Source organism: Eublepharis macularius, chromosome 9 (assembly GCF_028583425.1).
Source record: "Eublepharis macularius isolate TG4126 chromosome 9, MPM_Emac_v1.0, whole genome shotgun sequence".
Lineage (NCBI taxonomy): Eukaryota > Metazoa > Chordata > Lepidosauria > Squamata > Eublepharidae > Eublepharis > Eublepharis macularius.
In genome coordinates this window covers 29493951-29517518 of record NC_072798.1, presented here as the reverse complement: position 1 = coordinate 29517518, position 23568 = coordinate 29493951, and the positions used below count along the sequence as shown (strand labels likewise).

Sequence of the window (23568 nt, the reverse complement as noted above, 5' to 3'; positions counted from 1 at the left end):
ATGACAGACTATGAAGATTAATAATTTTAACATCAAAGATACACTAAATAGGATTCTAAAGGCCACATACACAAATGTAAGAAGTGCAGTGCAAGATACATGAATTATTTGACATTTTCACAAATAAGTATAGTTAGATGTTGGTTCTCATTTTCATCCAAATCTGGTTAAAAGTCTGTTTTTCATAAGTTTGTCTATGATACTGTAGTTCAAGTATTCGTCACCATGTATTAGGAATTCCCCCACTGTTTCCAGAGACATTTGACAATCCTTCTGAATCTTCAAAAACTTTGACCACTCCACGAATGCCGAAGTGGGGTGAAAGACAAGGTCTAAACGAAACTACCTCCCTAGCAGATCCCCCCTGCAGTACTCAGTCTTTATGCCTGCATTGTCAAAGGCTCATTCATTCATTTATATATTTTATAGTCCACCTTTTCACTGAGACTCAAGGAAGATTACACAGTGTAAGTTAATATGATAAATGGCTGAGACATTTAGTGAATACTACAATATGGTATTAGAAAAAAAGGAAGATTCCAGTAGCACCTATAAGACTAACAAAATTTGTGGTAAAGTATGAGCTTTCATGAGTCACAGCTCACTTCTTCAGATACCAACAAAGTAACAGACAGACTAACATGGCTACCCATCTTGATCTATCACAGTAGAGTATGGGTTGCAGAAATTTGAAAACAAGCATTAAACTGAATACAGAGAAGCACTGCTGAAACAAAGCATAAGCAATTAAACACAACACATTTAATGACTTGGAAGCTACCCAGTAGGAGTACATCAACAGATAGTACCCAGTATAGTCCCTGTCCCTTTACTTCCAGATTTTATGTATCTCAGCAACCCTGTCTCTGTTGATTGAAATGGTTGTGTAACTGGCCCTGTGTTTGGGAACAGGCAAGCAGAAGGACCATCTTCATCTACCCTGCTTTATGCGCAATGAGTGTCAGAGATCTCATGGGTGGAAACATATGACAGGGGTAAAGTCCTCGTGACGGGCATTGCACCAATGCTGCAATGTCACTTGTCATACAAACCCAGAAATGGCGTCTAGTGTATAGCCCTGATGAGCTGATGTCTCTTTTGGGTCCGCGCTGGCAGTAACATCATGGCATTGGTGCAACACTTGTTTCCTGAATCATCAAAGCCTCACGTAACAAGCCCCTTCATTGCCATTCTTTCTCTCCCCCACCCCCCATACACACTGCCAATCCTTGGACTCTTTCCTGACTAAACTGGAAAGCTCCCCAGGCACAGACCCAGTAACTTCAGCTATATACAAGGCCCAATACTAAATAAGTTTTGTAACAGCAGTAACCATCCACTCCCATCATTTTTTTTTACTCACATGAGAAAGGCAACTTATTTACAAGTAAACACAAAATTAAAGAAAGGAAAAGCAGAAATTAGAAACAGCATAGAAATCAACAGACTGGAGTAGAAGAACCCACTGGGATCCCATCTTCACTCAGAGCAGCGGCAGAAGACAAAAAACTCCACCGCATTGTATACAGCATCGTTATTATGTCTAGTAAAAAGACCCAAAAGAGATACAGAGAAGCTCTAGGAATTGCCAGAGACTCTGTGGTCTTACCTTACAGTTTCTGGCAACTCCTAGGGCTACTTAAGTCACTTCCAGTTTGTTTTTTTAACTAGAAGTGATGTGATACTGCAGCCAGTGTTGTGGCCTCCCCATATCCCTACTCACAGCCCTCCCACCATCTGCTGGGCACTGCCTGGCAACTCTAATAGTCAAAGCTGTTTAAAATGTCTTTGACCAATTATCTCTTTCCTAATGCAATAGTTAAGTGATATAATTAAGTTAAAATATAGGAAATTATGTTAAAGAAAAGCTAAACCATTTCAGTCTTCATATAGCAGGGCCACTGTGACAGGCTTTGAGCACTCTCTGTCTCTAGCTGGGTTAAAATCAAACTAAACTGATTTAGTTTCTAAGAAACTAATCAAAAAAGACATTTCCATTTGAACACCAAAACACAAGGATGTCAGTACAAGACAAAACGATTACCTTGAATCCAGGACTTCACCAATGATTTCTTCCAGTTTATCAATAAAGTGAACCAAGTGTGAAAGGCCCTTCACATGCTTTCTCAAAGGATCAGCTGGGGAAGGTGCATAACCTTTACCGCCAAGTTCAATAGTTCGGATGAACGAAGTTGCCACCTAATAGCAGACACGCATTTAGGTAAGTACAATATTGAAACAACATATATTCATAACATCTGAATTTTTTTAAAGCTTAATTTTGGAAACCTGACTAAGCACAGGTACAGCACACAAACTATGAGCCTATTCCCATAAATAGAGTGGTGATTCAGGGAAAACAACAGAAAGCCCATATTGTTCAGAAAGCTGGGTGTTAACACCACAGCTACCCATGTGCTTGTAAAACAAGGTTAATTTGTTCCAGATGCATGATATTTAGAAGCAAACTATAGCTGAGTGGAGTTCCTCCCCATGTATATCTTTGGAACACTCAAATATATTGTAGCAACTCTCAAACTATTCTATTGTGTCACAATCGCCAGCAGATCAGAAATAAGCCTGCATGGCTGTAAGAATCTGGCCAGAGTTAAGCTTCTTCGAGCATCAGAAACTTGAGGTTTCAGGGCCAAATCTGGCCAATGATCATCCAACTCAAGAGTATGCAGCATCCGTGTCAACAGAAACTGCAGGCTCATTATCCCCTTCTCTATGAAAGTGGTATGAGATGTAATAGAATCTGCTAGGCCAGAACAGAGGAGGAAGTGGGGGAGGGGGTTGTCTTTATTTACATATTGCATAAAAGGTTTCTTTTTCCAGAATTTTTTTTAAAAAATCCATTGGGAACAATTCTGGGAGAGAGAATCTCCACTCTGCCAACGTTTCATGGCTTTGCTGTGGGTTGTATGTGGTTCATAGGATCTTGACTACTCAATGGAAAATATTTTGTCATCACTCGGTTTCTTCAAAACAAAAGATGCCAAAAAGAAAAGACCTCTTTACAAAGTAAAGAAGTTTCCTTTCCTTGGCAACCTAGAAACAATGGGCCAGGAATCTAATCCAGAGACATAGTTCATAAAAAACATTAAAACAACATTAAGAGCTGAAATAATTAATCCTCTGAGTTTTTCCATACTCAGTCATAAGAACTCTGTTACTTTACCCTGATACATCAAATCTATTCCCAGTGCTGCTTTAAAAGAAATTAAAAATTCAGACCTGATGCTAAATACACAGAGTTGTACTCTTGCCTGAAGATTTCCCACTGCTCTGACAGCAGTGGAGGGCAAAGGCTTCAAATAATACCCATTTGACAGGAAACATTCTTTCCAGTACTACTACTTCATAAAGCTACTTTAATGCCCCAGGGACTTCAGCTTCAAATGAGTATTCAGTACAGACATACATCAGGTTATTTTGACTCATACGGTGGCACCAAAATTATTATACAAATGTACATTCTTCCCAGTGCAGTCCTAAGCAGAGTTACTCCAGTCTAAGCCTATTGACTTCAACAGGCTTAGACTGGAGTAAAACTTCTTAGGATGTACTCTTCAGAGGCAGTAGCTTCTTGGAATGCTTTGAGTCATTTTCATTGTTGGGTGTGCCAATTTAGCATTCCGGACATCCACAAGCCACATGGCAGCCCCCCTATGATCTACCACTAGTTCAACTGGCAGAGAGGAAGACACTGCCAAACACACTGGTTCTGCAAAAAAGAACTGTAGCACAAACCCCTCCATGCAACTTTGTACATCTACTTTCCTCGTGTACTAATAATCCCTATTCTTTCAATAGGGCTCACAACCAGCTACATGGAAAGCTGGTGTGTAAATTTAAGATTACGTAATCTGGCAACAGCAGCACAACCCAGAGTGGTATGCAACACCAGCGTTTTCTAGAAGAAACACTCATAGGCATAGCAGGAAAAGTCAGTACGCATTTCTCTCAAAGGTGATTCAGAGTTGCCAGCTCCAGTTTGAGATTTGGGGGCAGGAGCCGAGGTATAGGGAGGGGCTGGCGCTCAGCAGGTTATAATGCCACACAATCCATTCTCCAAAGTGGCCATTTTCCCCTGGCGTACTGGAAACCAGTTGTAATTCCAGATTGCCCAACTCCACGGCTCAGCTGGAGGTTGGCAACCCTAGATTATGGTAAATCTGAGCATGCAGAGGGCTCCAATAGTTAATACCTACTAGATCTCTAAATGGATTTTATTTTCATTTATAATCCGCCTTTCTCACTAGGGCTCAGGGCAGGTTACAAGTACAATAGAACTATTCAATCAACAAGCAGTTTACAAAATATAACAGTTGAGTCTAACAACGAAGATTCCTAATACAACTATATACAGCTGAACTGCAGCCTTACTTACTGAGCCTCAGGCAGCTCATTCATAGTTTGGGAGCCGAATGTCAGCAATATGCCACTGACACCAAGCTCTACAGGCAGGCCAATCACTACTGAGGAAGCTGGGCCACGAAAGAAGTAATATCAGGCCCCCCTGAAGGAGGAAGGCATTCTTCTCTAAGGAGTTACATAGTGGAGAAGCAGCTACCAGCAACAGAGTATCCTTCACCCACACAAGATCAGGTAGTTGCATTAGGAGTCTTTGCTTTCTTGACGGCTCTTTGTGTATTAATCTTGCCCTGCTTGTTGAAAGGTACCTCCTGTTAAAACTGTTGTCCACAAGTGTTCTCCCCCCCCCCCGCCACCCATTTGGTGATTGCCCATCTTGTTAAATAAAGCAGTTTATTTTACTCTGCCTGGGTTCTCACATCTCAGGCTCAACCACTCATCTGGCAATGCCCTCACCAATTGAGGGGACTGCTTAGAAGGGTAAAGGAAAGCTGGATTGCTATTTGTAGCTAGGCAGAGTGTGCATAGGGTACCTATTCTGCAGCCACTCCATCAGTTACCAGTTATTTTCCTGATCCAGTGCAAGATGTTGGGGATTCCTTACAAAGTCCTTCATGGCCTAGGACCTGAATAGCTGTAGAACCACCTCACTTGATATGCTTCACTCCCACAGTTTCACTTGTCTGTGGAAAGTCTTCAGAAGGTGCCGCCCTTTGGATGGTGCCATCCTGCAAATGGGCATGTGCATCAACAAATGCATGTACCCAGACATTCTCTGTTGGAACGGCCTGCCTGATGAGGTCCAGACCCAATTCAAGGTGCTGGTGTTGACCATCAAACCCCTACAGGCTTGGGACCAACATACCTGAAGGACTGTCTACTGCCTTGTGAACCTACCTGTGGTCATCTTCAAAGGCCCTGCTTCAGGTGCCGTCACTTTCTAAGATTAGGCAGGTGGCAATCCAGGAGAGGGCCATGACTCCAAAACTATGGAACTCTCTATCCCCAGGTAGGGATGTGCAATTCGGTATTCTGATTAGGTTAAAGTTACTGAATCAGAGCCGTTTCGGTTTTTTTGGTATAACCGAAACTTTTTCTGAATACTGAAAAATTTCGGTAATACCAAATCAGAGATTACCAAATCGATTCAGCCATTGTTTTCAATGAGAAAACCTTCTCCCGGCTTTCCGGGGGTCTGGGGGGCCATTTTCTGTCCAAATCACACCAAACTTGGTGGAGACCTTCTCCTAACTCTCCTCTAACTACCCTCCAAGTTTCAGAAAGATTGAATTTTGGGGGGGCATGTTATGCCCCCCAAACAAGGTGCCCCCATCCTCCTACACTCTCCATGGTTCTCTATGGGGAAAAACAAGTCGTCTTTCTAGGTGGCTTGGGGTGGCATTTTGCAAGCAAAATGCACCCAACTTTCAGGGGACCTGCTGCCACCTGTCCTCCCACCCTCCACCAAGTTTCAGGCAGATTCCACTTTGGGGGGCCATTTTATGGCCTCCCAAAGATCCTGCTCTTAGCCCCCCCCTTTCGCCATTATTTCTTATGGAGGAAATAAGAGAGGCTTGTCTAAGAGCAGCATCTTTGGGGGGCCATTTTATGGGATCCGCTTGGGCCTTGGTGGAGGGTGGGAGGACAGGTGGGAGATGAGCCCCTGAAGGCTGGGGACATTTTGCTTGCAAAATGCCACCCCAAACCACCTAGAAAGATGACTTGTTTCTCCCCATAGAGAACCATGGAGAGTGTAGGAGGATGGGGGCACCTTGTTTGAAGGGGCATAACATGCCCCCCCCCAAAGTTCAATCTTTCTGAAAGATCAGGGGTAGTTAGAGGAGAGTTAGGAGAAGGTCTCCACCAAGTTTGGTGTGATTCGGACAGAAAATGCCCCCCCCAGACTCCCAGAAAGCCGAGAGGTTTTCTCATTGAAAACAATGGCCAAATCAAGCCAAAAAGCCGAAACTATTACCGAAACGCGAATACCGAATCAGGTTTACCGAAACAGGCAGGACTTGCACACCCCTATTCTCAGGTAGATTCACTTGTTCCCTTCTGTTGCCATCTTCCACCAGCAGGTGAAAACTTTGCTTTGTGTGACATTCCCTCAAGTGATCCCTCCTCCGTGCCCAATGTTTTAATTAAGTGTTTTAATTTTTATGTCTTTGTATTTAGTTCTGGTTTAACTATTTTTAATTGTGTTGTTGTTACTTTGATTGGTTTTAATCATTTTAAAATGTGATTTTATTATTTGTTTTAAATTGTTAGCCACCTTAACGGCCTTTTTGAGGGCACAGGACAGGATATAAATTTTGTTAAATGAATACAAAACAGATTTATTCAGGAGGGCAATTTTATGAAGTGCACAGGATTCTTTAATGACTTAAAAAAAGCTTTATGTTATCTGTGCACGGCTTATTGCATTCATTATACTGTTTGTATTGCATGGTCCTCTACTCTTGTAATCCAAGGCTGGTTTTTTTGTTTGCAGTATGTATTGTAATGTTTCTATTAATTATACTGCTTATTGCATTGCCCTATTGTTCTGTAATCCACCTCAAACTTCAATGACAAACATAGGCCCTAAATGAAGTAAATAAAGAAATAACTTTTCAAGTCAAAAGCATGCAGAAGGGTCTTGCACCTTGTGTTAAAAAAAAAATTCTACTCTAGAGCCCTTTGCTCTTGTTTTAGTCTAAAACCACATGCTTGCGTGCAATTTGTTCTGGCTAAAGAAATAAAGCCTGCTCCAACTTCTAAAGAGAGGGTTCAGGTTTCCTAAAGATTTCATGCTCCTTGATGGAAAGATTAATATCAATTTGTCATACTTACTGGGAAAATAGACATTTGTCTCTTCTGTGCAGCATGCTTTAAGTCGGTAAAAGCTTCTCTTCCAAGCCCTCTGTCAGGAGTGTTTAAAATACGAGCAAAGGCAAGATCATTCTTGGAGTTCACTAACAAGCTTAAATATGCATACAGAATTTTCTTCACCACCAAATACAGCTGAATTAAAAAAAAAAATCCAGTTACAGTTGTTTCTGTTGTTTTTCCTCAATAAAAATGATTTAACAATAAGACAAGGGAGGAAAATAATATCCCCCCAAATGCTATTCTAGAATTCAAACCAACAGTCTCAGTGTCAGAAGAAATTGGGTGAGGGAAAAAGCAAGCAAATATAGATTGACGTGGATTTTTAATATGCTAATATTCAGGGGTCAGTTCATAGAAAGAGCTGGAGGAACTCATTAGCATAACTCATTAGCATATGCCACGCCCCTTGACATCACCAGAAACATGTCATTAGCATAACTGGTTTGCATATGCCACACCCCCTGACAACACCTATCCTGGCTGCTTTGGACCCAATCCTGGCCATTCAGGGCCGAAATTGGGCCCAAAATGGCAAAAAGGAGCTGAAAATGGCCAAAAAGGGGTCCAAAATGGTCAGGATCAGGCCGCTGCTGAACAGGAGAGTGATCCACCACCCATCAGAGGCCTGATATGGGCCATTTTGGCCCTAATCCAGGACGAAACGGGCCCAAAATAGCCGAGAGTCAGGTGGGTGGGCCACCTGACATGTGACCTCTTTGGCGAACTGCCAGAACTGCGTTCCTGCACGTTCCCCCTCGAAATGAGCCCTGCTAATATTACTGTCTTATTCACAGCCTCCTATTTTAGAAAATGATATGCTTATCTATTAATCACATTTATGTTCCCAATTCCTCTAAGGAGTTCCGAGCAGTTTACATGGTTCACCTGCCCTCCATTTTATCCTCAAACAGCGCTTGGAGGTAGGATGGGCTGAGAGCCCAGGGTTGCCCTTTGAGCTTCATGATTTGGTAGAGATTAGATCTTCTACGAATGCTCTAATCACCACCCAACACTGGTTTATTAAAGGCTTGATCCAAATGCTAAAAGTCACAGAAAATATTATATGGTTATTTCCTAGGCTTGAATTGCAAGTGTTTCAACAATATCTTCTATCAAGGTGATCTGTTTAGAGGAAACTCTACAGACCAGAGGGGCTTTTAAAGCAGTAGGGAGAATGTCATAGGTGATAAATAATTATTTAATTAGCCTTGAATAAGCCAATGCTGTGTAGTGTTTAGAACATTTGTGGAAGGATCCATATTCTAATCTCTACCAAGTCACGAAGCTCACTGGGCAACCCTGGGCTCTGAGGTTATCCTACCTCACAGGGATATTCTGAGGATAAATCCTTAGAACAAATGTGAAAATAAATGTGATATCTTCCAAACAGGAACCTGCAAACAAGAGAGCAGTATTCAAAAAACAAAAAATACTTCCTGATGTGTGGCAGTGAGGAAAGGTATACTAGGGTAAGGGAACATGACTGGAAGACTGCAAGTCCTGAGGAGATTTTGAACCTGTTGCCATTAGTGCCCATATTTGTGGAATGTCTTCCTAAAAAAACCAGGGCATTGTTTTAATTGAAAACAGAGAATCAACTCCAGCTCAGTGATGTTCAACATCATTTTTTTCCTTTTAAAATGTGTTTTTTGCACCAAGGCACACTTGCCCAGCACCTGCTATTAAAATGAAAAAATGCTAAGTGTCGCACATAAAAAATGTTCTGGTATGACAGACTGTTTGATGTATAATACAAACAAAACCTTACCTCTTTATTATCCTGGCTTAATCTGTTAGTTGGTGATGAGGGTGCAGAAAGAACAGAAGAACTAGTATTGTCACTCACTGAATCTGATGTTCTAGCAATAAATTCTAACAATTGTACCTGTAGTAGGCAAGAAGAGATTTCAGCACTTAACTAGACAGCCACTCTGCTACTATCTGGACAGACAGGGCTGGTTTCAGGGAGAGAATTTTTTGGAAGCTGGTAAGGGAGGCAACAGAAATATAGCTGGCTATTGACACCTGTACTGAGACATATCCACTCGCTGTTTAACCAAAATATTTTTATGAGTTTTAAAATCATAAATAAAAGCTATTCTTGTTTCTGTTTAACCCAGGCTTGCTTGAAGTTGTTGGCAGAGAGGAAGTAACACACACACATGCAAACCTCAAAACTCTGGTCACAACAAATGGGCCTAATTTATTAAAAGGTGGCAGCATACAGTATACATGGGAAGTAAACTCTAAGTTCTCTCCTTTCAATAGTCCTGGGCACTAGATGGGTGAGGGAAAGTAAATGTAGGGAATGGGTTACCTGCCTGGTGGAGCCTCTGAAAGAGCAGAAAAGGGGCTGTGTGTGGATTTGGGTCAGGGGTCTCTGCCTGGGAATTACAGGTTAAACAGGTGGCAGGTTGTGGCTGCCCTTAACTGCCTGTGTAGACCCCAAGCCTGTGAAGGGAGGTTTAAGATGGGTGGCAGTGTGAAAGGAGGTCACAGAATCACAGAGTTGGAAGGGGCCATACAGACCTTCTAGTCCAACCCCCTGCCCAATTCAGGATGAGCCTAAAGCATCTCTGACAAATATTAATCCAGCCTCTTCTTGAAAACTGCCAGTGAAGGGGAGCTCACCACCTCCGTTGGCAGCTGATTCCACTTTTGAACTACTCTGACCGCAAAAAATTTTTTCCTAACATCCAGCCGGTACCTTTCTGCATGTAATTTAAGCCCGTTGCTTCGGGTCCTACCCTCTGCCACTAACTGGAATAGCTCCTTGCCCTCCTCCAAATGATAGCCATTCAAATATTTATAGAGCGCAATCATGCCCCCCCCCAAATCTCCTCTTCTCCAAACTAACCTTTCCAAGGCCCTCAGCCTTTCCTCGTAGGGCTCAGTCTCCACCCTCCCACCCCCACCAAAGCTCCTGGGATTGCCAGGTGCAATCCCGGCAACCCTACCCATGTCATAGGGTCACACCATCCTTTCAAGGAGACAGGTTACAAAGGCTGCTCTGAGCCTGAGCTCACAAGAGACAGACAAGGCAATGGGTAAGTATGTAGTGAGCATTCTAAGCAGGTAAGCAGATTTGGAGAGCAATCCTAAGCACGTCTGCTCAGAAGTTTCATTTTATTCAATGAGCTTACTCCCAGGAAAATGTTCTTCGGATTGCAGTCTTAGTCGTGGGACACTGGTGTTCAAATCCCTGCAGCAAAACCACTGACTAATTCAGATCAAAGCAAGAGGAAATTTTCTTAAATCCTTAATATAAATCAAAGTTTGCCATTATTACAGAGATGCTTCCTAATGTTGTAGTTCTGGCTAATTTCAATATTGATAATTGCAGTTTTTATGATTTTATTGTTTGGGTTGTTTTACGTTTTGTGATCCACAATGTACAGGTCTCTGGACATGTGACATATATGTTCTCTAAATAAATAAATATAATCATTTAAGACATCCTCATACAATCTCAGAAAGGACACTATTTCTTCAATATTTTGTATAGAATTACTACTATTTTTCATATTCTTATTTTTAATCATTATACAAATAAAAATGAGCTTCACTAGGAGCTTTTAAAAAAAAAAACAGGGAACACACACACACACCTCAGGCACTGCCATTGGACAGCTAAAGCTCAAACAAATAACCGATGAAGGAGGACCTCAAGATGGGAGGAGTCAAAGGATTGCAACTAACTTCCTGCCTCAAAAAGGATGATGGGAAAGTCTCCTGACACTCAAAATTATGGTCTTAGTAACAGATGAGAAGGGGCTTCTTTCGTGTGTTCCTTTAGTTTCCCCTGTTTGGGGAGAAAAAGCAGGTTTGTACGTATCCATATTATCAAATGTCCATAATTAGTGTTTTGTATTGCTGGTGCTTGAGTCTGAACAAAGGCTCCTGAAGCCTACATGGCTATTGGGTGTTTCTGCACTGGTAACGGCCAATCATAACTGTTGCCTTATAATCCAGTCGCTGTGCTGTAAATAGTTACTTAGTACATAGTTCATGCAAATGAAGGATTCTAACTACTTGCTTTGTATTATTAGTTGCTGCTAAAAAAGGGTATGGTTTTCTTAAGTATAAATTGGCTCCTGTTGAGCCTGGTTTCAGTCTGTCTGCTTCCAGTCTTTAATAAAGTTGCTGTTATGAGATGTTAATCACAATACTTAATCATTAGAGTACTGAGCCAATTACCAATACTGAACACTTACTAGGCATAAACCAGGAGGAAAAGGGAGCACCCAGATGATCCTGGGATGACACCAGTGGTGACTTGCCAGTTAGTACCTGGCTCCCCAGTGTCAAGACTCAGCATGATGACTGATGAAGATGTTTTTACCCCACAATTCTTTCTTTGCAAACAAAAGTCTTCCATAGACTCATGTCTAGGCTTACCCTTTGCCTGCCTGTGGCAAGCAAGCTCCCAACCCTATCCTCCATTGCCCACACTTAAGCAATGGAGGAGCAGGAAACAAAATAATGGGGACAACTGCACAGGTGCTGCAATGTCAGTACCAGGTGATCCCACGTTTTTACCATAGAGATGGAGGAATTCTAGAGCAACTCAGGTGGGCTGTGATGTCACAGTGCCCACAACACTCCCCCTCCCAATGCCCCCCCAAAGCTCCTAGGATTGCCAGGTGCAATCCTGGCAACCTTACTCATGTCATATAGTCCGTTGTAAGACACTGTACTTGCAATAAATACATTTCCTTTTAAACCAGAACATTATGGCGGAACTTTAATGTTTAAAATCTAGTTAGATTTTTTTTCAGTAAGAATTTAATCCACCCCAGAAAAAAAACGTCCTTGTCTGCTCTGAACTAACAGCTCTCTCTCAGATGAAGAGCCTCAGCTGTAATATGGGACTGCTACTGAGTGACCCTCCCGACCAAGGCTGTTTTGAGAACAAAGTCTAGTGGTGTAATCCTAAACCAAGTTGCACTCTTCTAAAGCCATTGCAGTCGATTAGAAGGGTACCTCTCCGTTTTAGAATGACCTGCTAGTTCTTGAGTTAATTTATTTTATATATTTTTATTGTTTTATTTTATGTTAGATTTTTCAGAAAGCATGCTATAAATAAAAAATGCTGAGTGAGATGGATGAACGGTCTGACCCAGTAGGAGAAGACTAATATGAAAGCAGCCCTTCTCATTACAAACTCATAAAGCAACACCGCAGTTTGTCTTGATACTGCTCCAGAGATTAATGGGACTACTTGTCTGAAACTCCATTCTGAGTTACTTTGACATTAAGAGTACTATTTTTTTTAGTTGTGTAGTGTCAGCCACATTAAAGTGGGGAAATGAGATCATTATATTTTATAAACCACATTGTTTAAGCTTTTACAAAGATGTAGCAGGAAAATAAAGGTAGCAAATAAGGGTAATATGCGGCTTTGGCATGAATTTTAGGATTACTACAGAGCTATTCAGTTCTGTTGATGTCACTTTTTTAATGCCAACATTTATTTCAGCTTTCCAAATAAACCCATAAAAGTTACTAGCCCGCAAAAATGCTTACTATTACTAGCTCACACATTCATATATTAGTTATTTGTGGCACAATGATGGCCTTAAAGGAAAACAAGTTTACAAAAAGATTTCTTGCTTGGTTACCTAGAGGCATTTTTTAAAAACTTACCACAGACTAATGTGGCAATTTACATTTTACAATAGTTAGTGGGAAATACTTACAGGGGATAGTGATTCATTTCCTGGTTCTAGCGACCCACATTTCTGGTAGATATCTATAAGATCCATCATATTGCAGCGCTTCAAGAAACTAGAATAAGTACTTCTGATGTCGCCATAATTTTCAGGAGTGTCCATATTTTCATTCAATAGCCCCAGTTTGTCAGGCAGTAAATAATTCCAGGCTAACACCACTTCACTAAGTGATGCTTTAAAATCTCCATAATGCTGTGCGGGAGGAAATAATTTATTCAGGAACAAGTTGCAGACTTTACCAAGTTAACAAACAAACTTACCTTTAGACTTGTCCAGTACATACATATAAATATAATATACACATACATATGTGTGTATGTATATGTGTTCGTGTGTGTATGTGCATGTGTGCACATGCGAAAGAGGTTTTGCTCACACAAAAATTTAGAGATATATCCAGATTTTAATTTCCCTCCATCAACTGTTCAAGCACACACATTGTGAGTGGTAGGTGAGGGGAGAGGTCACATAGACCCTGAAGTCAAGCACAGAAATAAAAATTCTTCAGGGTTGCTTTGAACATTATTCAATCAGCTGCTTAAAAAAATCTCTCTTATTCCCTTTAGCAACATACAAACAGAGCAGCAGCAAAAACTGCAAAAGAGAAAGAATATCATTTTGTCAGTTCAATCTATATGTTCATTTCAGTTTTTCTTTCAATGCAATTAGGGTAACAGTGACCTCAACACTCTCAAAGTATACACTGCATTGTACATAATGTTGCAAGGAGAGCGAAGGAGTTGAACCACCACTTAGCGACTGGCCTCTTTAAGTTTGAGGACTAATTGTGGAGACAACTGAAATTGCTACTTAAACATGATTTCTATGAAATCTCATAAATGAGAAAGCTATTGAAATCACTTTCTTTATCAGCTTAACGGAAAGCCATACTCCAAACTTAAGATCTATTTAAATCTCAATACTCTTGAGAAGGGCTTTTCTCACCCCCTCTCTAGTTTGTTCTGAAACCAATTCTTTGAAGTGTAACTACTAGTTAAGCTTCAGCATAATTCGATCAAGCCCTTTTCTCACAAGATGAAGAACTAAACTATGTTTATACTGGTACTGTAAAAACATTTTAAATCCAAATAAAAATGCTGTCCAGATATCAGCTTTCATGATCAGGTGCCCACCGTGACAGCATATTATTCATAGAAAGGACTGTGAGAGTTTGTGGTAGGACACAGAAAATGTTTTGCTAGAACATATGCCAGCTGGCTGATTTATAAAGGAAGTTCACAAAGTTCAATACTTTAATTCTCTGATAGACAACAGGAATATTATATTTCACAAGAATAAAATGAGAAAAGCAAGGCTTATAAATCTTAAGGCCCTGTGGTTTTTCTTGATATTATTTTTTTAATAATTGTGTTCTCTGAACAGTTTACTACAGAATCTTTTATTCTAAAATTTAATTTTATAGAACAAATTGGTGAAGAAACAGATTTAATAGTCTCCTTAAAGTCAGAAAAATGTTGTATGGTCTATTATATTTTCATTTCTCTAAGGCAGCTCAGGGTGAGCTACCCATCATCATTTTAGTCTCACAGCTCTGTGAGGTAGGCTGTGAGGTAAGTGGCCTAAAGGTACCAGTAGAATCCTAAACTGTTAGTTATACTCAGAGTTGCCAGGTAAAGCCTTAGGGTTGTGGGGGGGGGGATAGGGACGTGGGATATGATGTCAGCGATGTCACTAGTACTACATCATTTCTGGGTACATCCTGGAAGTGAAAATGGTAGATCTAGGAATCACTACAACTCCATGGTAAAACTCTGCCGTGATTCCTAAAGCTACCATTGTCACTTCTGGGTTGTACCTGGAAATGATGTACCAGTGGCCTGGCTGGACCCCTTTTCCCCCTTTATTTTTCTTCCACTACTGCTCAGAGTGTCAGTGGGCAACAGATCAAATCCCTAGGAGTTTGCCTGCCAAAAGCGGGCAAATGCCAAGCCTAGTTACACTCTTCCCAAGTCCACTGATGACAATGAACTGTGCAACTCTGCTCAGGAGTTCGCTGCAAGTGAGCTTCACGGCTGGCTGATGATGTGAACAGATCACCCCAGTTCACTAACACTGAATCTCTAACCATAATATCACTATGTAAATAATACGTTGTTAAACAACAAATAAGCCATAGTAGGTACAGCTATTAATGTTATACTTCTTGATTCGGTTTCGTTTTCTCAGCCATGCCGGACGCTCCTCTCGGCTGGTCCGGGAGGAAACGACCGGGCACCCTGACCGGGCGGCTGATCCGCAAGGATTAGCCCCCAGGACTCCCAGGGAGGGAGCCAGGGTCCGGGACGCGGCGGGAAGAACTCCCCAAAATCAATGCAGGGGGGGGAATTGCCCGTTTGTCCCTATGGAGGCCGGCAGATGTGCGCGGCGCCTCGAGTGCCGCCGGGCAACGAGAAACGGCAAGTAAAAGAAACAGGCGGAAGCCTGTAAACAAGTGAATCCCTTCTGTTCTACAAGCGTTTGTGAAGGAGAGGTTGATCTGAAGAAGACTCGCTCTTCCCCTTCGTTGAGTTCCAGAATTTTGTTGGCGCCCCCCCCCCCAAATGGCAGCAAAGAAGCAAAGTCCCGCTCTCGGTAAGTCAATCTCGGCTACCTTGCAGAAGGGGGAGTCGCTCGAAGAGTTGGTGCGCAGGGCGGTCGTGGAAGCTATAAAACCCTTTGTTGACAAGCTGAACGAAACTGATCAAAGGGTGGGCTTAACTGAAAGCGAGGTGAAAACCATTAAGGCAGCAGCGGGGGGGGGGCAGAAAAGTCTGCTCTGGAAAGTGCGTCACTTGTGAAGGCTACAAAAAAGGAGCTGAAGTTGGTGGAGAACCAGCTGATCGGGCTACAGGTGGAACGAATGCAGACAATTTTGCGTCTCCAAAACGTGAAAGAGGAGGAAAATGAGGATCTGTGGGATGTGGTCTCGGAACTACTGGCGACACCCGCAAGGACGACTAAAGAAGAGGTTAAAAGCGCCATTTTGGAGGTCCGTCGGGCGTCTTCAAAATATGCAACAAAGCGACAGTTGCCTCGTGAGATCATTATTGACTTTTCATCTAAAAAGATTCGGGACACCATCCTATATAACTCATACAATGCGGATTTAGACTTTATGGGTTTGAAAGTCAAGATTTTGAAGGACGTTCCATTTCTAGTCCGGAAACGGCGTTTTAAATATAAAAAGTTTGCAGCTCTTCTGAGGGACCATGGAATAAAGTACAAATGGTTATTCCCGGAAGGAATATGGTTCAGATATAAAGATCAGGCCTATAAGATATTATCAGAAGATCAACTAAAGGATTTTGAGAATAAAAACCCAGAACTCTGCTGCACCAAGAACGAAGAAAAGGAGGAGCCGGAGGGGGGGGGGGAGGAGGAGGAGAGCATCGCAACAGCAGTTGCACAGAGAGAACTGCGTCCGGGACCTAGAAGGGGGAGGAAAGTTTAATCAGAATTTGAAATGTTTATTCTCTGTATGATTAACCACTCCATCATTATTCTATGGAGCTATTTTTGTATTATGACAGTATGAAGGGAAACATTGAAGTGTAGTGTTTAGTGTTTGTAGTTCATTCCCCCCCCTTTTCCTTTTCCACCCCCCTTTGTCCCTTCCCTCTCCCCTTTCCTTGTGATAGTCTGGTGTAGTGTTTTGTAGTTATGAAAAATAAAAAAATTTATAAAAAAAAAAATGTTATACTTCTTAAAGGATAAAACAAATTCCACCTCTATAGGCAATCACATTCAGCTGCAGGCTAACTTCTTAAAAAGACCAGTCAATGAAGTTAGTTTAATAGGGGAAGGAGCCAGGAGCAAGGCAACAGATTGGCATGAGTGACAATTAGGGCTCCCAATATTGCCTCAGCAAATGCCAGAAAAGGGGGAACGGTGCCTGCAGAGGGTGAAGTAGAGCACAGCTATATGGAGGCCATTTTTTCTCCCATTCCTCATTTACTCAGGGGTGGGAAATTGCAGGTGGGGACTGGTAATTCTCCAGCCTGGCCAAGTAAATGGGAGGGCCTAGTGAAGAGAGATCTACTCGTGCCCTATTTTGCTCACAAGGCAAATCAATAATTGGAAGGGAAATCCTGCACGCCTGCCTATGAATAACTTATTTCCAAGAAACCGACACCCCCATGAGGAACAGAAGGTGAACCTTTACTGTTTGGCCCATCACTACCCCTCCTCATTTTTAGACTGACAGCTAGGGTTACCTGCTGGCCTCTTCACTCCAACAGGGAGCAAAAATGGGGGGTAAGGAAAGGAAAAGTAACATCACTTACCAGCTGTAACTGGAAGTAATGTCATAACACATCCAAGTACAACTGGAAGTGACATCATTTTTGCTCTCACCAGAGCAGACAGTGGCAGCCAAACGATTGCTCACCATGGCAGGAAATCTGATAAGCATACTGGCAACAAAAGCCAGAAGAAGGTAACAATGCTGCAAGCAGTTGCAGAAAAATTGTCTACACTTAGAAAATCTCTGCACATATGTGTATATTTTGCAAACATGAACTTTATATCTCTGGGTGTTTGTAACCAGACTTCCTCTTCAGAAAAATGGTGTTCTAGTTACGTAGACTTGTAACAACTTTCTCTTATAATGCCTTTCTGCTGTGTGGAACTAGTAGATTTCAAAAAGGAAAGTGAAAGGAGGAGGACAAAGAGAAATAGACACTGTGACAAAGAGAAATAGACACTGTACAAAATAAGTGTATCATGAAGCAGGAAAAAGGGCCTGTCTTCTGCTTGTCTCAGGGCAGTTTAATAACCCTAGATGGAGGGTGGGATGAGGGTTGACCAACTCAGAGCAAGAAAAAGAGCCACATAGAGCAAGAAAAAGAGCCACATAACCAGATCCCAACCCACTCCCACCCTCCAAGACATCTCATCACTTTTATCAGCCCACCATTAGCCATTATTAAAAAAATCTGTGCTCAAATGCAATAACAAAGTCATAAAATGTAATGATAAAGTAGTTATTTGCTCATGGCTGATGCAGATTCGTGTTTAACCTATATTTCATCTCACATCTAAGCTTGTACTGCTATTATTATTTTTTGAATCAGTGAAGCTTCCATTTCATTTATTTGTGATCCCAAGGCAATATACAATTTTTTAAAAAATGCATACCAAAACCAACTATAATCAGAATACAGACTCCCTAGAAACCAAAACATTGTCCTGCCTGAAGACCCAGCTTCTCTGTTTTAAAAGGAGATGCAACGCGTGTCCAACTAAACACTAAATAAAGTTCTTTTCTGAATGTTTGCAAAATGCATCAGGATTCAGGAATTTTCTACTTAACCTACTACTGGGACCTTGTACATTATTGGCTTACTAATATTTAAGCTTTCTAACAATGCCACCCTAAGCAGAATGACACTCTTCTAAGCCAGTTAACATCAGTGGATTTAGAAGGATATGACTGCTAATGCTGCCACTTTTAACTCCTCCAAAGTGTTGGAAAACAGGGATGATTTGGTTCCATAAAGTTCAGTAAATCTAGGCAGTCCAAAGCTGCAATACTGCAACAGAGAGGGCACTGCCCTACACCATCACTGGATTAACCCCTTCAAATGATGGAACACTGAATCCCTCTCCAGAAAACTGGACTTGTTAGAACGTAAGAACCCCACTTGTGTCAGATCAATGGTTCATCTAGTTCAACATGCTCTTTACCAAAATGTCAACCAGATGCCTAGAAGGTCCACAAGCAGGGGCACAGAAGCCAATGCTTTCCCTTACTGTTCCCCTCCAGCAACTAGCCTTCATATGGCCTCTGAATGCGGATGCTCCATTTAGCCATCACGGCCACTGATGGACCCATCCTCTATGAATTTGTCTAAATCCCTTTTAAGCTACCTACCCCACTGGTCATCGTAAGGGGAGATTTGGCCCTAATTACCTTATTAGGAAAATGCCCAGTGGACTATTGCTATGGTGTAAGCCCCATGGAATTGGTTTCAAATCAACAGGCAAAAAATTAGGCTCCAAGTCCTCCACTGGGAAATGAGAACTTGCAACTGATTGTCAGTTTGATGATTTGGTAATGTATTCAAATAAGCCATCAAATTAATTCTAATTCTAAGAAGTCTTGAGCTACTTTAAGGCTAGCAAATTCACTCTTATAAGGAAAGGGTACAGCATTTTTATCCTCCATTCTAGACACTGGGTGACCCAGACCTTGCTTACAGAGATTCTTCAGAGTACACCAACACTCAACACGCCTCTCCTTCCATAGGGATGCTGCTCAAACCCACCCTGCATGTCATACAAGCCAGAGGTTTGGGTAGTGGCTGAGAAGGAGGCAGTTTCATAATAGAACTATGACATGCAACATTGCAATAGGAACACAGTTGCCTATTCCGAAATTAACTAGAGGCTTCTAACTTAGCTAGGATTGGCATTGTCACCAATTCCTAGTTATGCCAGCCATGCGCGTGTGAGGAGGGCATCTAGCATAATTGAGATACATTTTCAGGGTATACAAAGACTCTGCCATAGAGTCTTGCAGGTCTCACTGCCTTTAACATGGCCAAGATACTACACTGGACAGAATTTGGCACTATAACCAGAGAAGAGGAAGAACAGCTAGGCATCTGTGTGCACTTACAGGATTTCAGTAAATGAGAACCACAAGTTCTTCCCATGTTTGAGGTCTTTGGCAGTCATTCATGTCCACAGACTATGCAATATATAAGCCCTGTCCTAACCTAATACATATCTCACCTGTCATAGGACAGGGATTTTACTAACTGCTTAATAAAAAGTTTCTCAAGCCCTCAGATAGGAACGTCTCCCTGATTAGGTGGGAAAAGTTGTGGGGCCATTCCCATGTAGTTAGCTAAAGTATCTTTCTCTGTAGCAAGGTTAGCTTTTCTGGTTTTACCAAGCTTTTGTTAACATTTAAATTTTAGAAACTGGACTACCTGCTACTGTAACATTCCTATTTTATTACTTTAATTTCATACTAGTATTTTTATTGTTTCAGGATAATTGATGCATGCTGTCTTGGCAACCATTTGATAGACAGGATATATGTTTCAAATAAACTGAATTCAAGTCTGCCTCTTCCCATTCATTTTGCACCATCTGCCTTCAAAAAAAAAAACACTTCTTTCTGCATTCTTCAAGCTTCGTCACTCTTCCTTGTTCTCACCCTCTCACTTTCCTTTGAAATCCTGCTTAAATTAAGCACCAGTCCTACAAATGGCTCAGAGGGGCATCAGGCTTCTGCTATTTCAAATAAAATGATATCCCTCCCTTCTAAAACATTACAGTACAGAACAGAACACTACAATATCACACTAACCTTTTTATTGACCTCTGCAATCGATAGCTGCAGAGCCATCAGCATGCTGTCTCCGCCGCATACAGTAGTCCTTTCAGAATCTGTAAATAAGCGCCATTCTTTTCGGAAACACTGTATCATTTTCAAGATCTGTTGTCGAAGTGAAGACATATTCCTAAACCAGAAAGAAGACTAATTTACAAAATTATACATAACTGACATAAACGGCCCACAAACATTTCCGAGGGCAGGTGGAACAGTATTCTCTATCAACTGGAGAGGAAAGCAAATAGCAACAAAATGAAATTCAACAGGAACAAAGCACGATCCAAGGGGAAAAGTTTAAGACCAGGTGAACTGGCAAGAAACCATCAAGGCAGACATAAAGGCAAGACAGTGGATACCACAAGCATGAGTCGCCAAGGTGATAAGTGCAGTAGAAAAGCCAACACTGTGAGGATTTTTTCCCCTAAGTTAGAAAGTAACCATTATACTTCAGTGCCGGATACAATGCATCTGGAGAAAGGAGTTCAGCCGGGCAATCACAACAAGAAAGTTCTGAAGAAAGCAGAAAGGTTGCACAGGAGAGTTACAGGAAATTAATCATAGACAGAAAATAGATTCTTTTTGCAAAAAACAGCAACTGTATTGGGATCCAGAGTATATTTATTGCATACAGTGGAATGTACTTACTAATAAAATGTACTTTGGAATGTACTTGCTAATAAAATGTATTTAGGATTGCAGTTTGTAGCTGCAATCTTGTGAATTGGGTTCAAATCTCCGCTCTGCCTTGGAATCTTGCTGGGTGGCCTTTGGCCTGTCACACATTCTAACCAGCTCCCAGGGTTGGCAAGAGGATAAAATAATCTTAACAGCACTGGGACCTCAATGGGATGAGGCAAGGTATAAACTGTAAATAAAAATCTCATTATACTTTATACATATGACCAAGAATTAGAGTCAAAAGCTGAAGGTCATGCTTTTCATTTTAGTAGTAGTAACAACATTTGATTTATATACTGCCCTTCAGGATGACTTAACACCCACTCAGAGCGGATTACAAAGTATATCATTATTACCCCCACAACAACAAACACCCTGTGAGGTGGGTGGGGCTGAGAGAGCTCCTAGAAGCTATGACTGACCCAAGGTCATGCAGCTGGCTTCAAGTGGAGGAGTGGGGAATCAAACCTGGTTCTCCAGATTAGAGTCCTGTGCTCTTAACCACTACACCAAACTGACTCCCACTGGCTTAGGGGAACTAAGGGGTTCATAAAGTTATGCATGATGTGAAGAAACTAAAGAAAACCTTTTCATTCCTTCCCCCATTAGTGCAAGAACAAGGGAATAGCTAGTGAAGATGATGGGCTGTAGTATCAAAGCAGAGAAGTTAATGTATTCCTTCATGCAATGCGTAAGTAACTTATGTCACAAAATGTAGTGATTGTCACTACTCTATAAGGCTTTAAAAGGGAATTAGACCAGTTCACCAAGGATGGCCATTCTTGGGTCTGTAAGCCATGATGGAACCTCCATGTTCAGAGGCAGAGTACTTCTGAATACCAATTGCTGGAGGACAACAAGAACTAGAGGACTTAGTTTCTGGGGACATCTAACTACTGTTGCTAACAGAATCATGGAATAAATGGACCTTTCTTCTTTTTAAAAGGAAGATTCTCAATTTTGCAGATGGATACCCATAGACACATAGGTTCTGTACACTCATTCCAATGAACATATACAGGTCAGACACTAGAGTTGCCAACAAGCCTAGAGAAAAATGTCATAAGAAGTTTCAATCGGCTACTTCCATACACTAGCCTTTATTAAAGAGACAGAGCCATTTTCTCCAAGGCTCTGGACAAGCCTACTAGAGGCAGAGTTTGCCACTACAATTGCAATCTCCTCAAGCATGCGTGCATGGATTCATTCTCCTCCATTAGAAAGACTCAGAGGACCTAATGCCCATATATAAACTATTCTTAAACAGCTACTGAAGGCTACATTTATCTCCATGCTTCAAGTAGTTTAGGATTGCCAACTCCAGGTTGGGAAGTTTCTGGAGATTGGGGGTGGAGCCTGAGGAAGGGAGGAGCCACAGCAGAGAATAATACCATTGAATCCATTCTCCAGTGCCGCTGTTTTTTGTAGGGGAATTGATCTCTGTAGACTGGTGATCAGTTGTAATTCCAGGAGATCTCCAGGCCCCCCATGGAGGATGGCAACATCCACTGATCAAATCCAAGAGCCAGCCCACCCAGACTATGCTTTCTCTTGGTCCTTTGGCACCTTGTCATTCAGTTTTATCCTTTCATTTTTTAAAATGAAATTTTGTTTTTAAACCTTTAACCTAAAGCAGCCCCTATTATTTATTACCCTTATTTATAACCCACCTATAACCCAAGGGTGACCAAAAGCAGTTACATTGCTCTTCTCTCCTCTGATTTTACTATTATACAGTACAAAAGAAGAAATATCCTGTTAAAGGTTACTCAGTGTACCAAATCCCAGTAGCGCAATCTAATTATGAAGGCAGTATACCACCCAATGCCAGCTGACCCACTGTCCTAATGTGCAGGTTTCAGTAAGCTAGGCTTATCAATTTACAGGTGGTGGCTGGAGATCTCCCGGAATTACAACTGACCTCCAAGCCACAGAGATCTGTTCCCCTGGACAAAGTGTCTGCTTTGGAGGGTAGACTCTATTCTGCCACTCTGAGATCCCTGTCCTTTCTATACTCTGCCCTCTCCAGCTCCACCCCCAAAATCTCCCTACCTGGAGCTGACAACTTTACTCCCATTGCTAAAAATGTATCACAGACCAATTAATTGTCAGATGCGAGATGCGAGTCGAGATTGTGATCAAAGGAAGCGCCTTTAAAACTAACCAAATTGGTTAATCTTAAAGGTGCTCCTGGACTCTTTACTGTTTTGCGACTATAGATTAACACGGCTAACTCCTCTAGATCGATGACCAAAGGAAGTAAGGGTGGAGGTGGGGGGACAATTTGAAAATCTCACCCCTAACTTTCCCTTCCAGGATTCACTCAACTCCAAGGATCTAAATGTTTACAGCCATTGCAAATGTTCATCTGCTACGCATCAGACGGCCGTTAAGAACAACCCCAGTAAGTGTTTCTTTCCTGATCAGTTTGCAACCCTGAATCCCGACCCCCACAATACGCGAGCGCCTCCGCCTCACTTACCTGCAGCGCTACTAAGCCACAACCAGCTGCTGCTGCTCCCGAGCCGCTCTTCGCGGAGGTTTAATTTTAAACTCTTCCCG

At 41.8% G+C, this 23568-nt stretch overlaps 1 protein-coding gene across 1 annotated transcript in view; it reads right to left on the bottom strand.

Moving 5' to 3' along the window:
• Window positions 1-23508, bottom strand: part of PARPBP (PARP1 binding protein) — a 62245-nt gene extending 38737 nt beyond the window's left edge. The window contains exons 1-6 of the mRNA XM_054988394.1: window positions 23489-23508; window positions 20302-20455; window positions 12951-13175; window positions 9020-9136; window positions 7213-7383; window positions 2045-2199 (exon numbers count right to left, since the gene is read on the bottom strand). Coding sequence (XP_054844369.1) covers window positions 2045-2199; window positions 7213-7383; window positions 9020-9136; window positions 12951-13175; window positions 20302-20451 — 818 coding nt within the window. The 5' untranslated portion in view covers window positions 20452-20455; window positions 23489-23508. The remainder of the gene's footprint in view (window positions 1-2044; window positions 2200-7212; window positions 7384-9019; window positions 9137-12950; window positions 13176-20301; window positions 20456-23488) is intronic.
• Window positions 23509-23568: the final 60 nt, after the last annotated feature.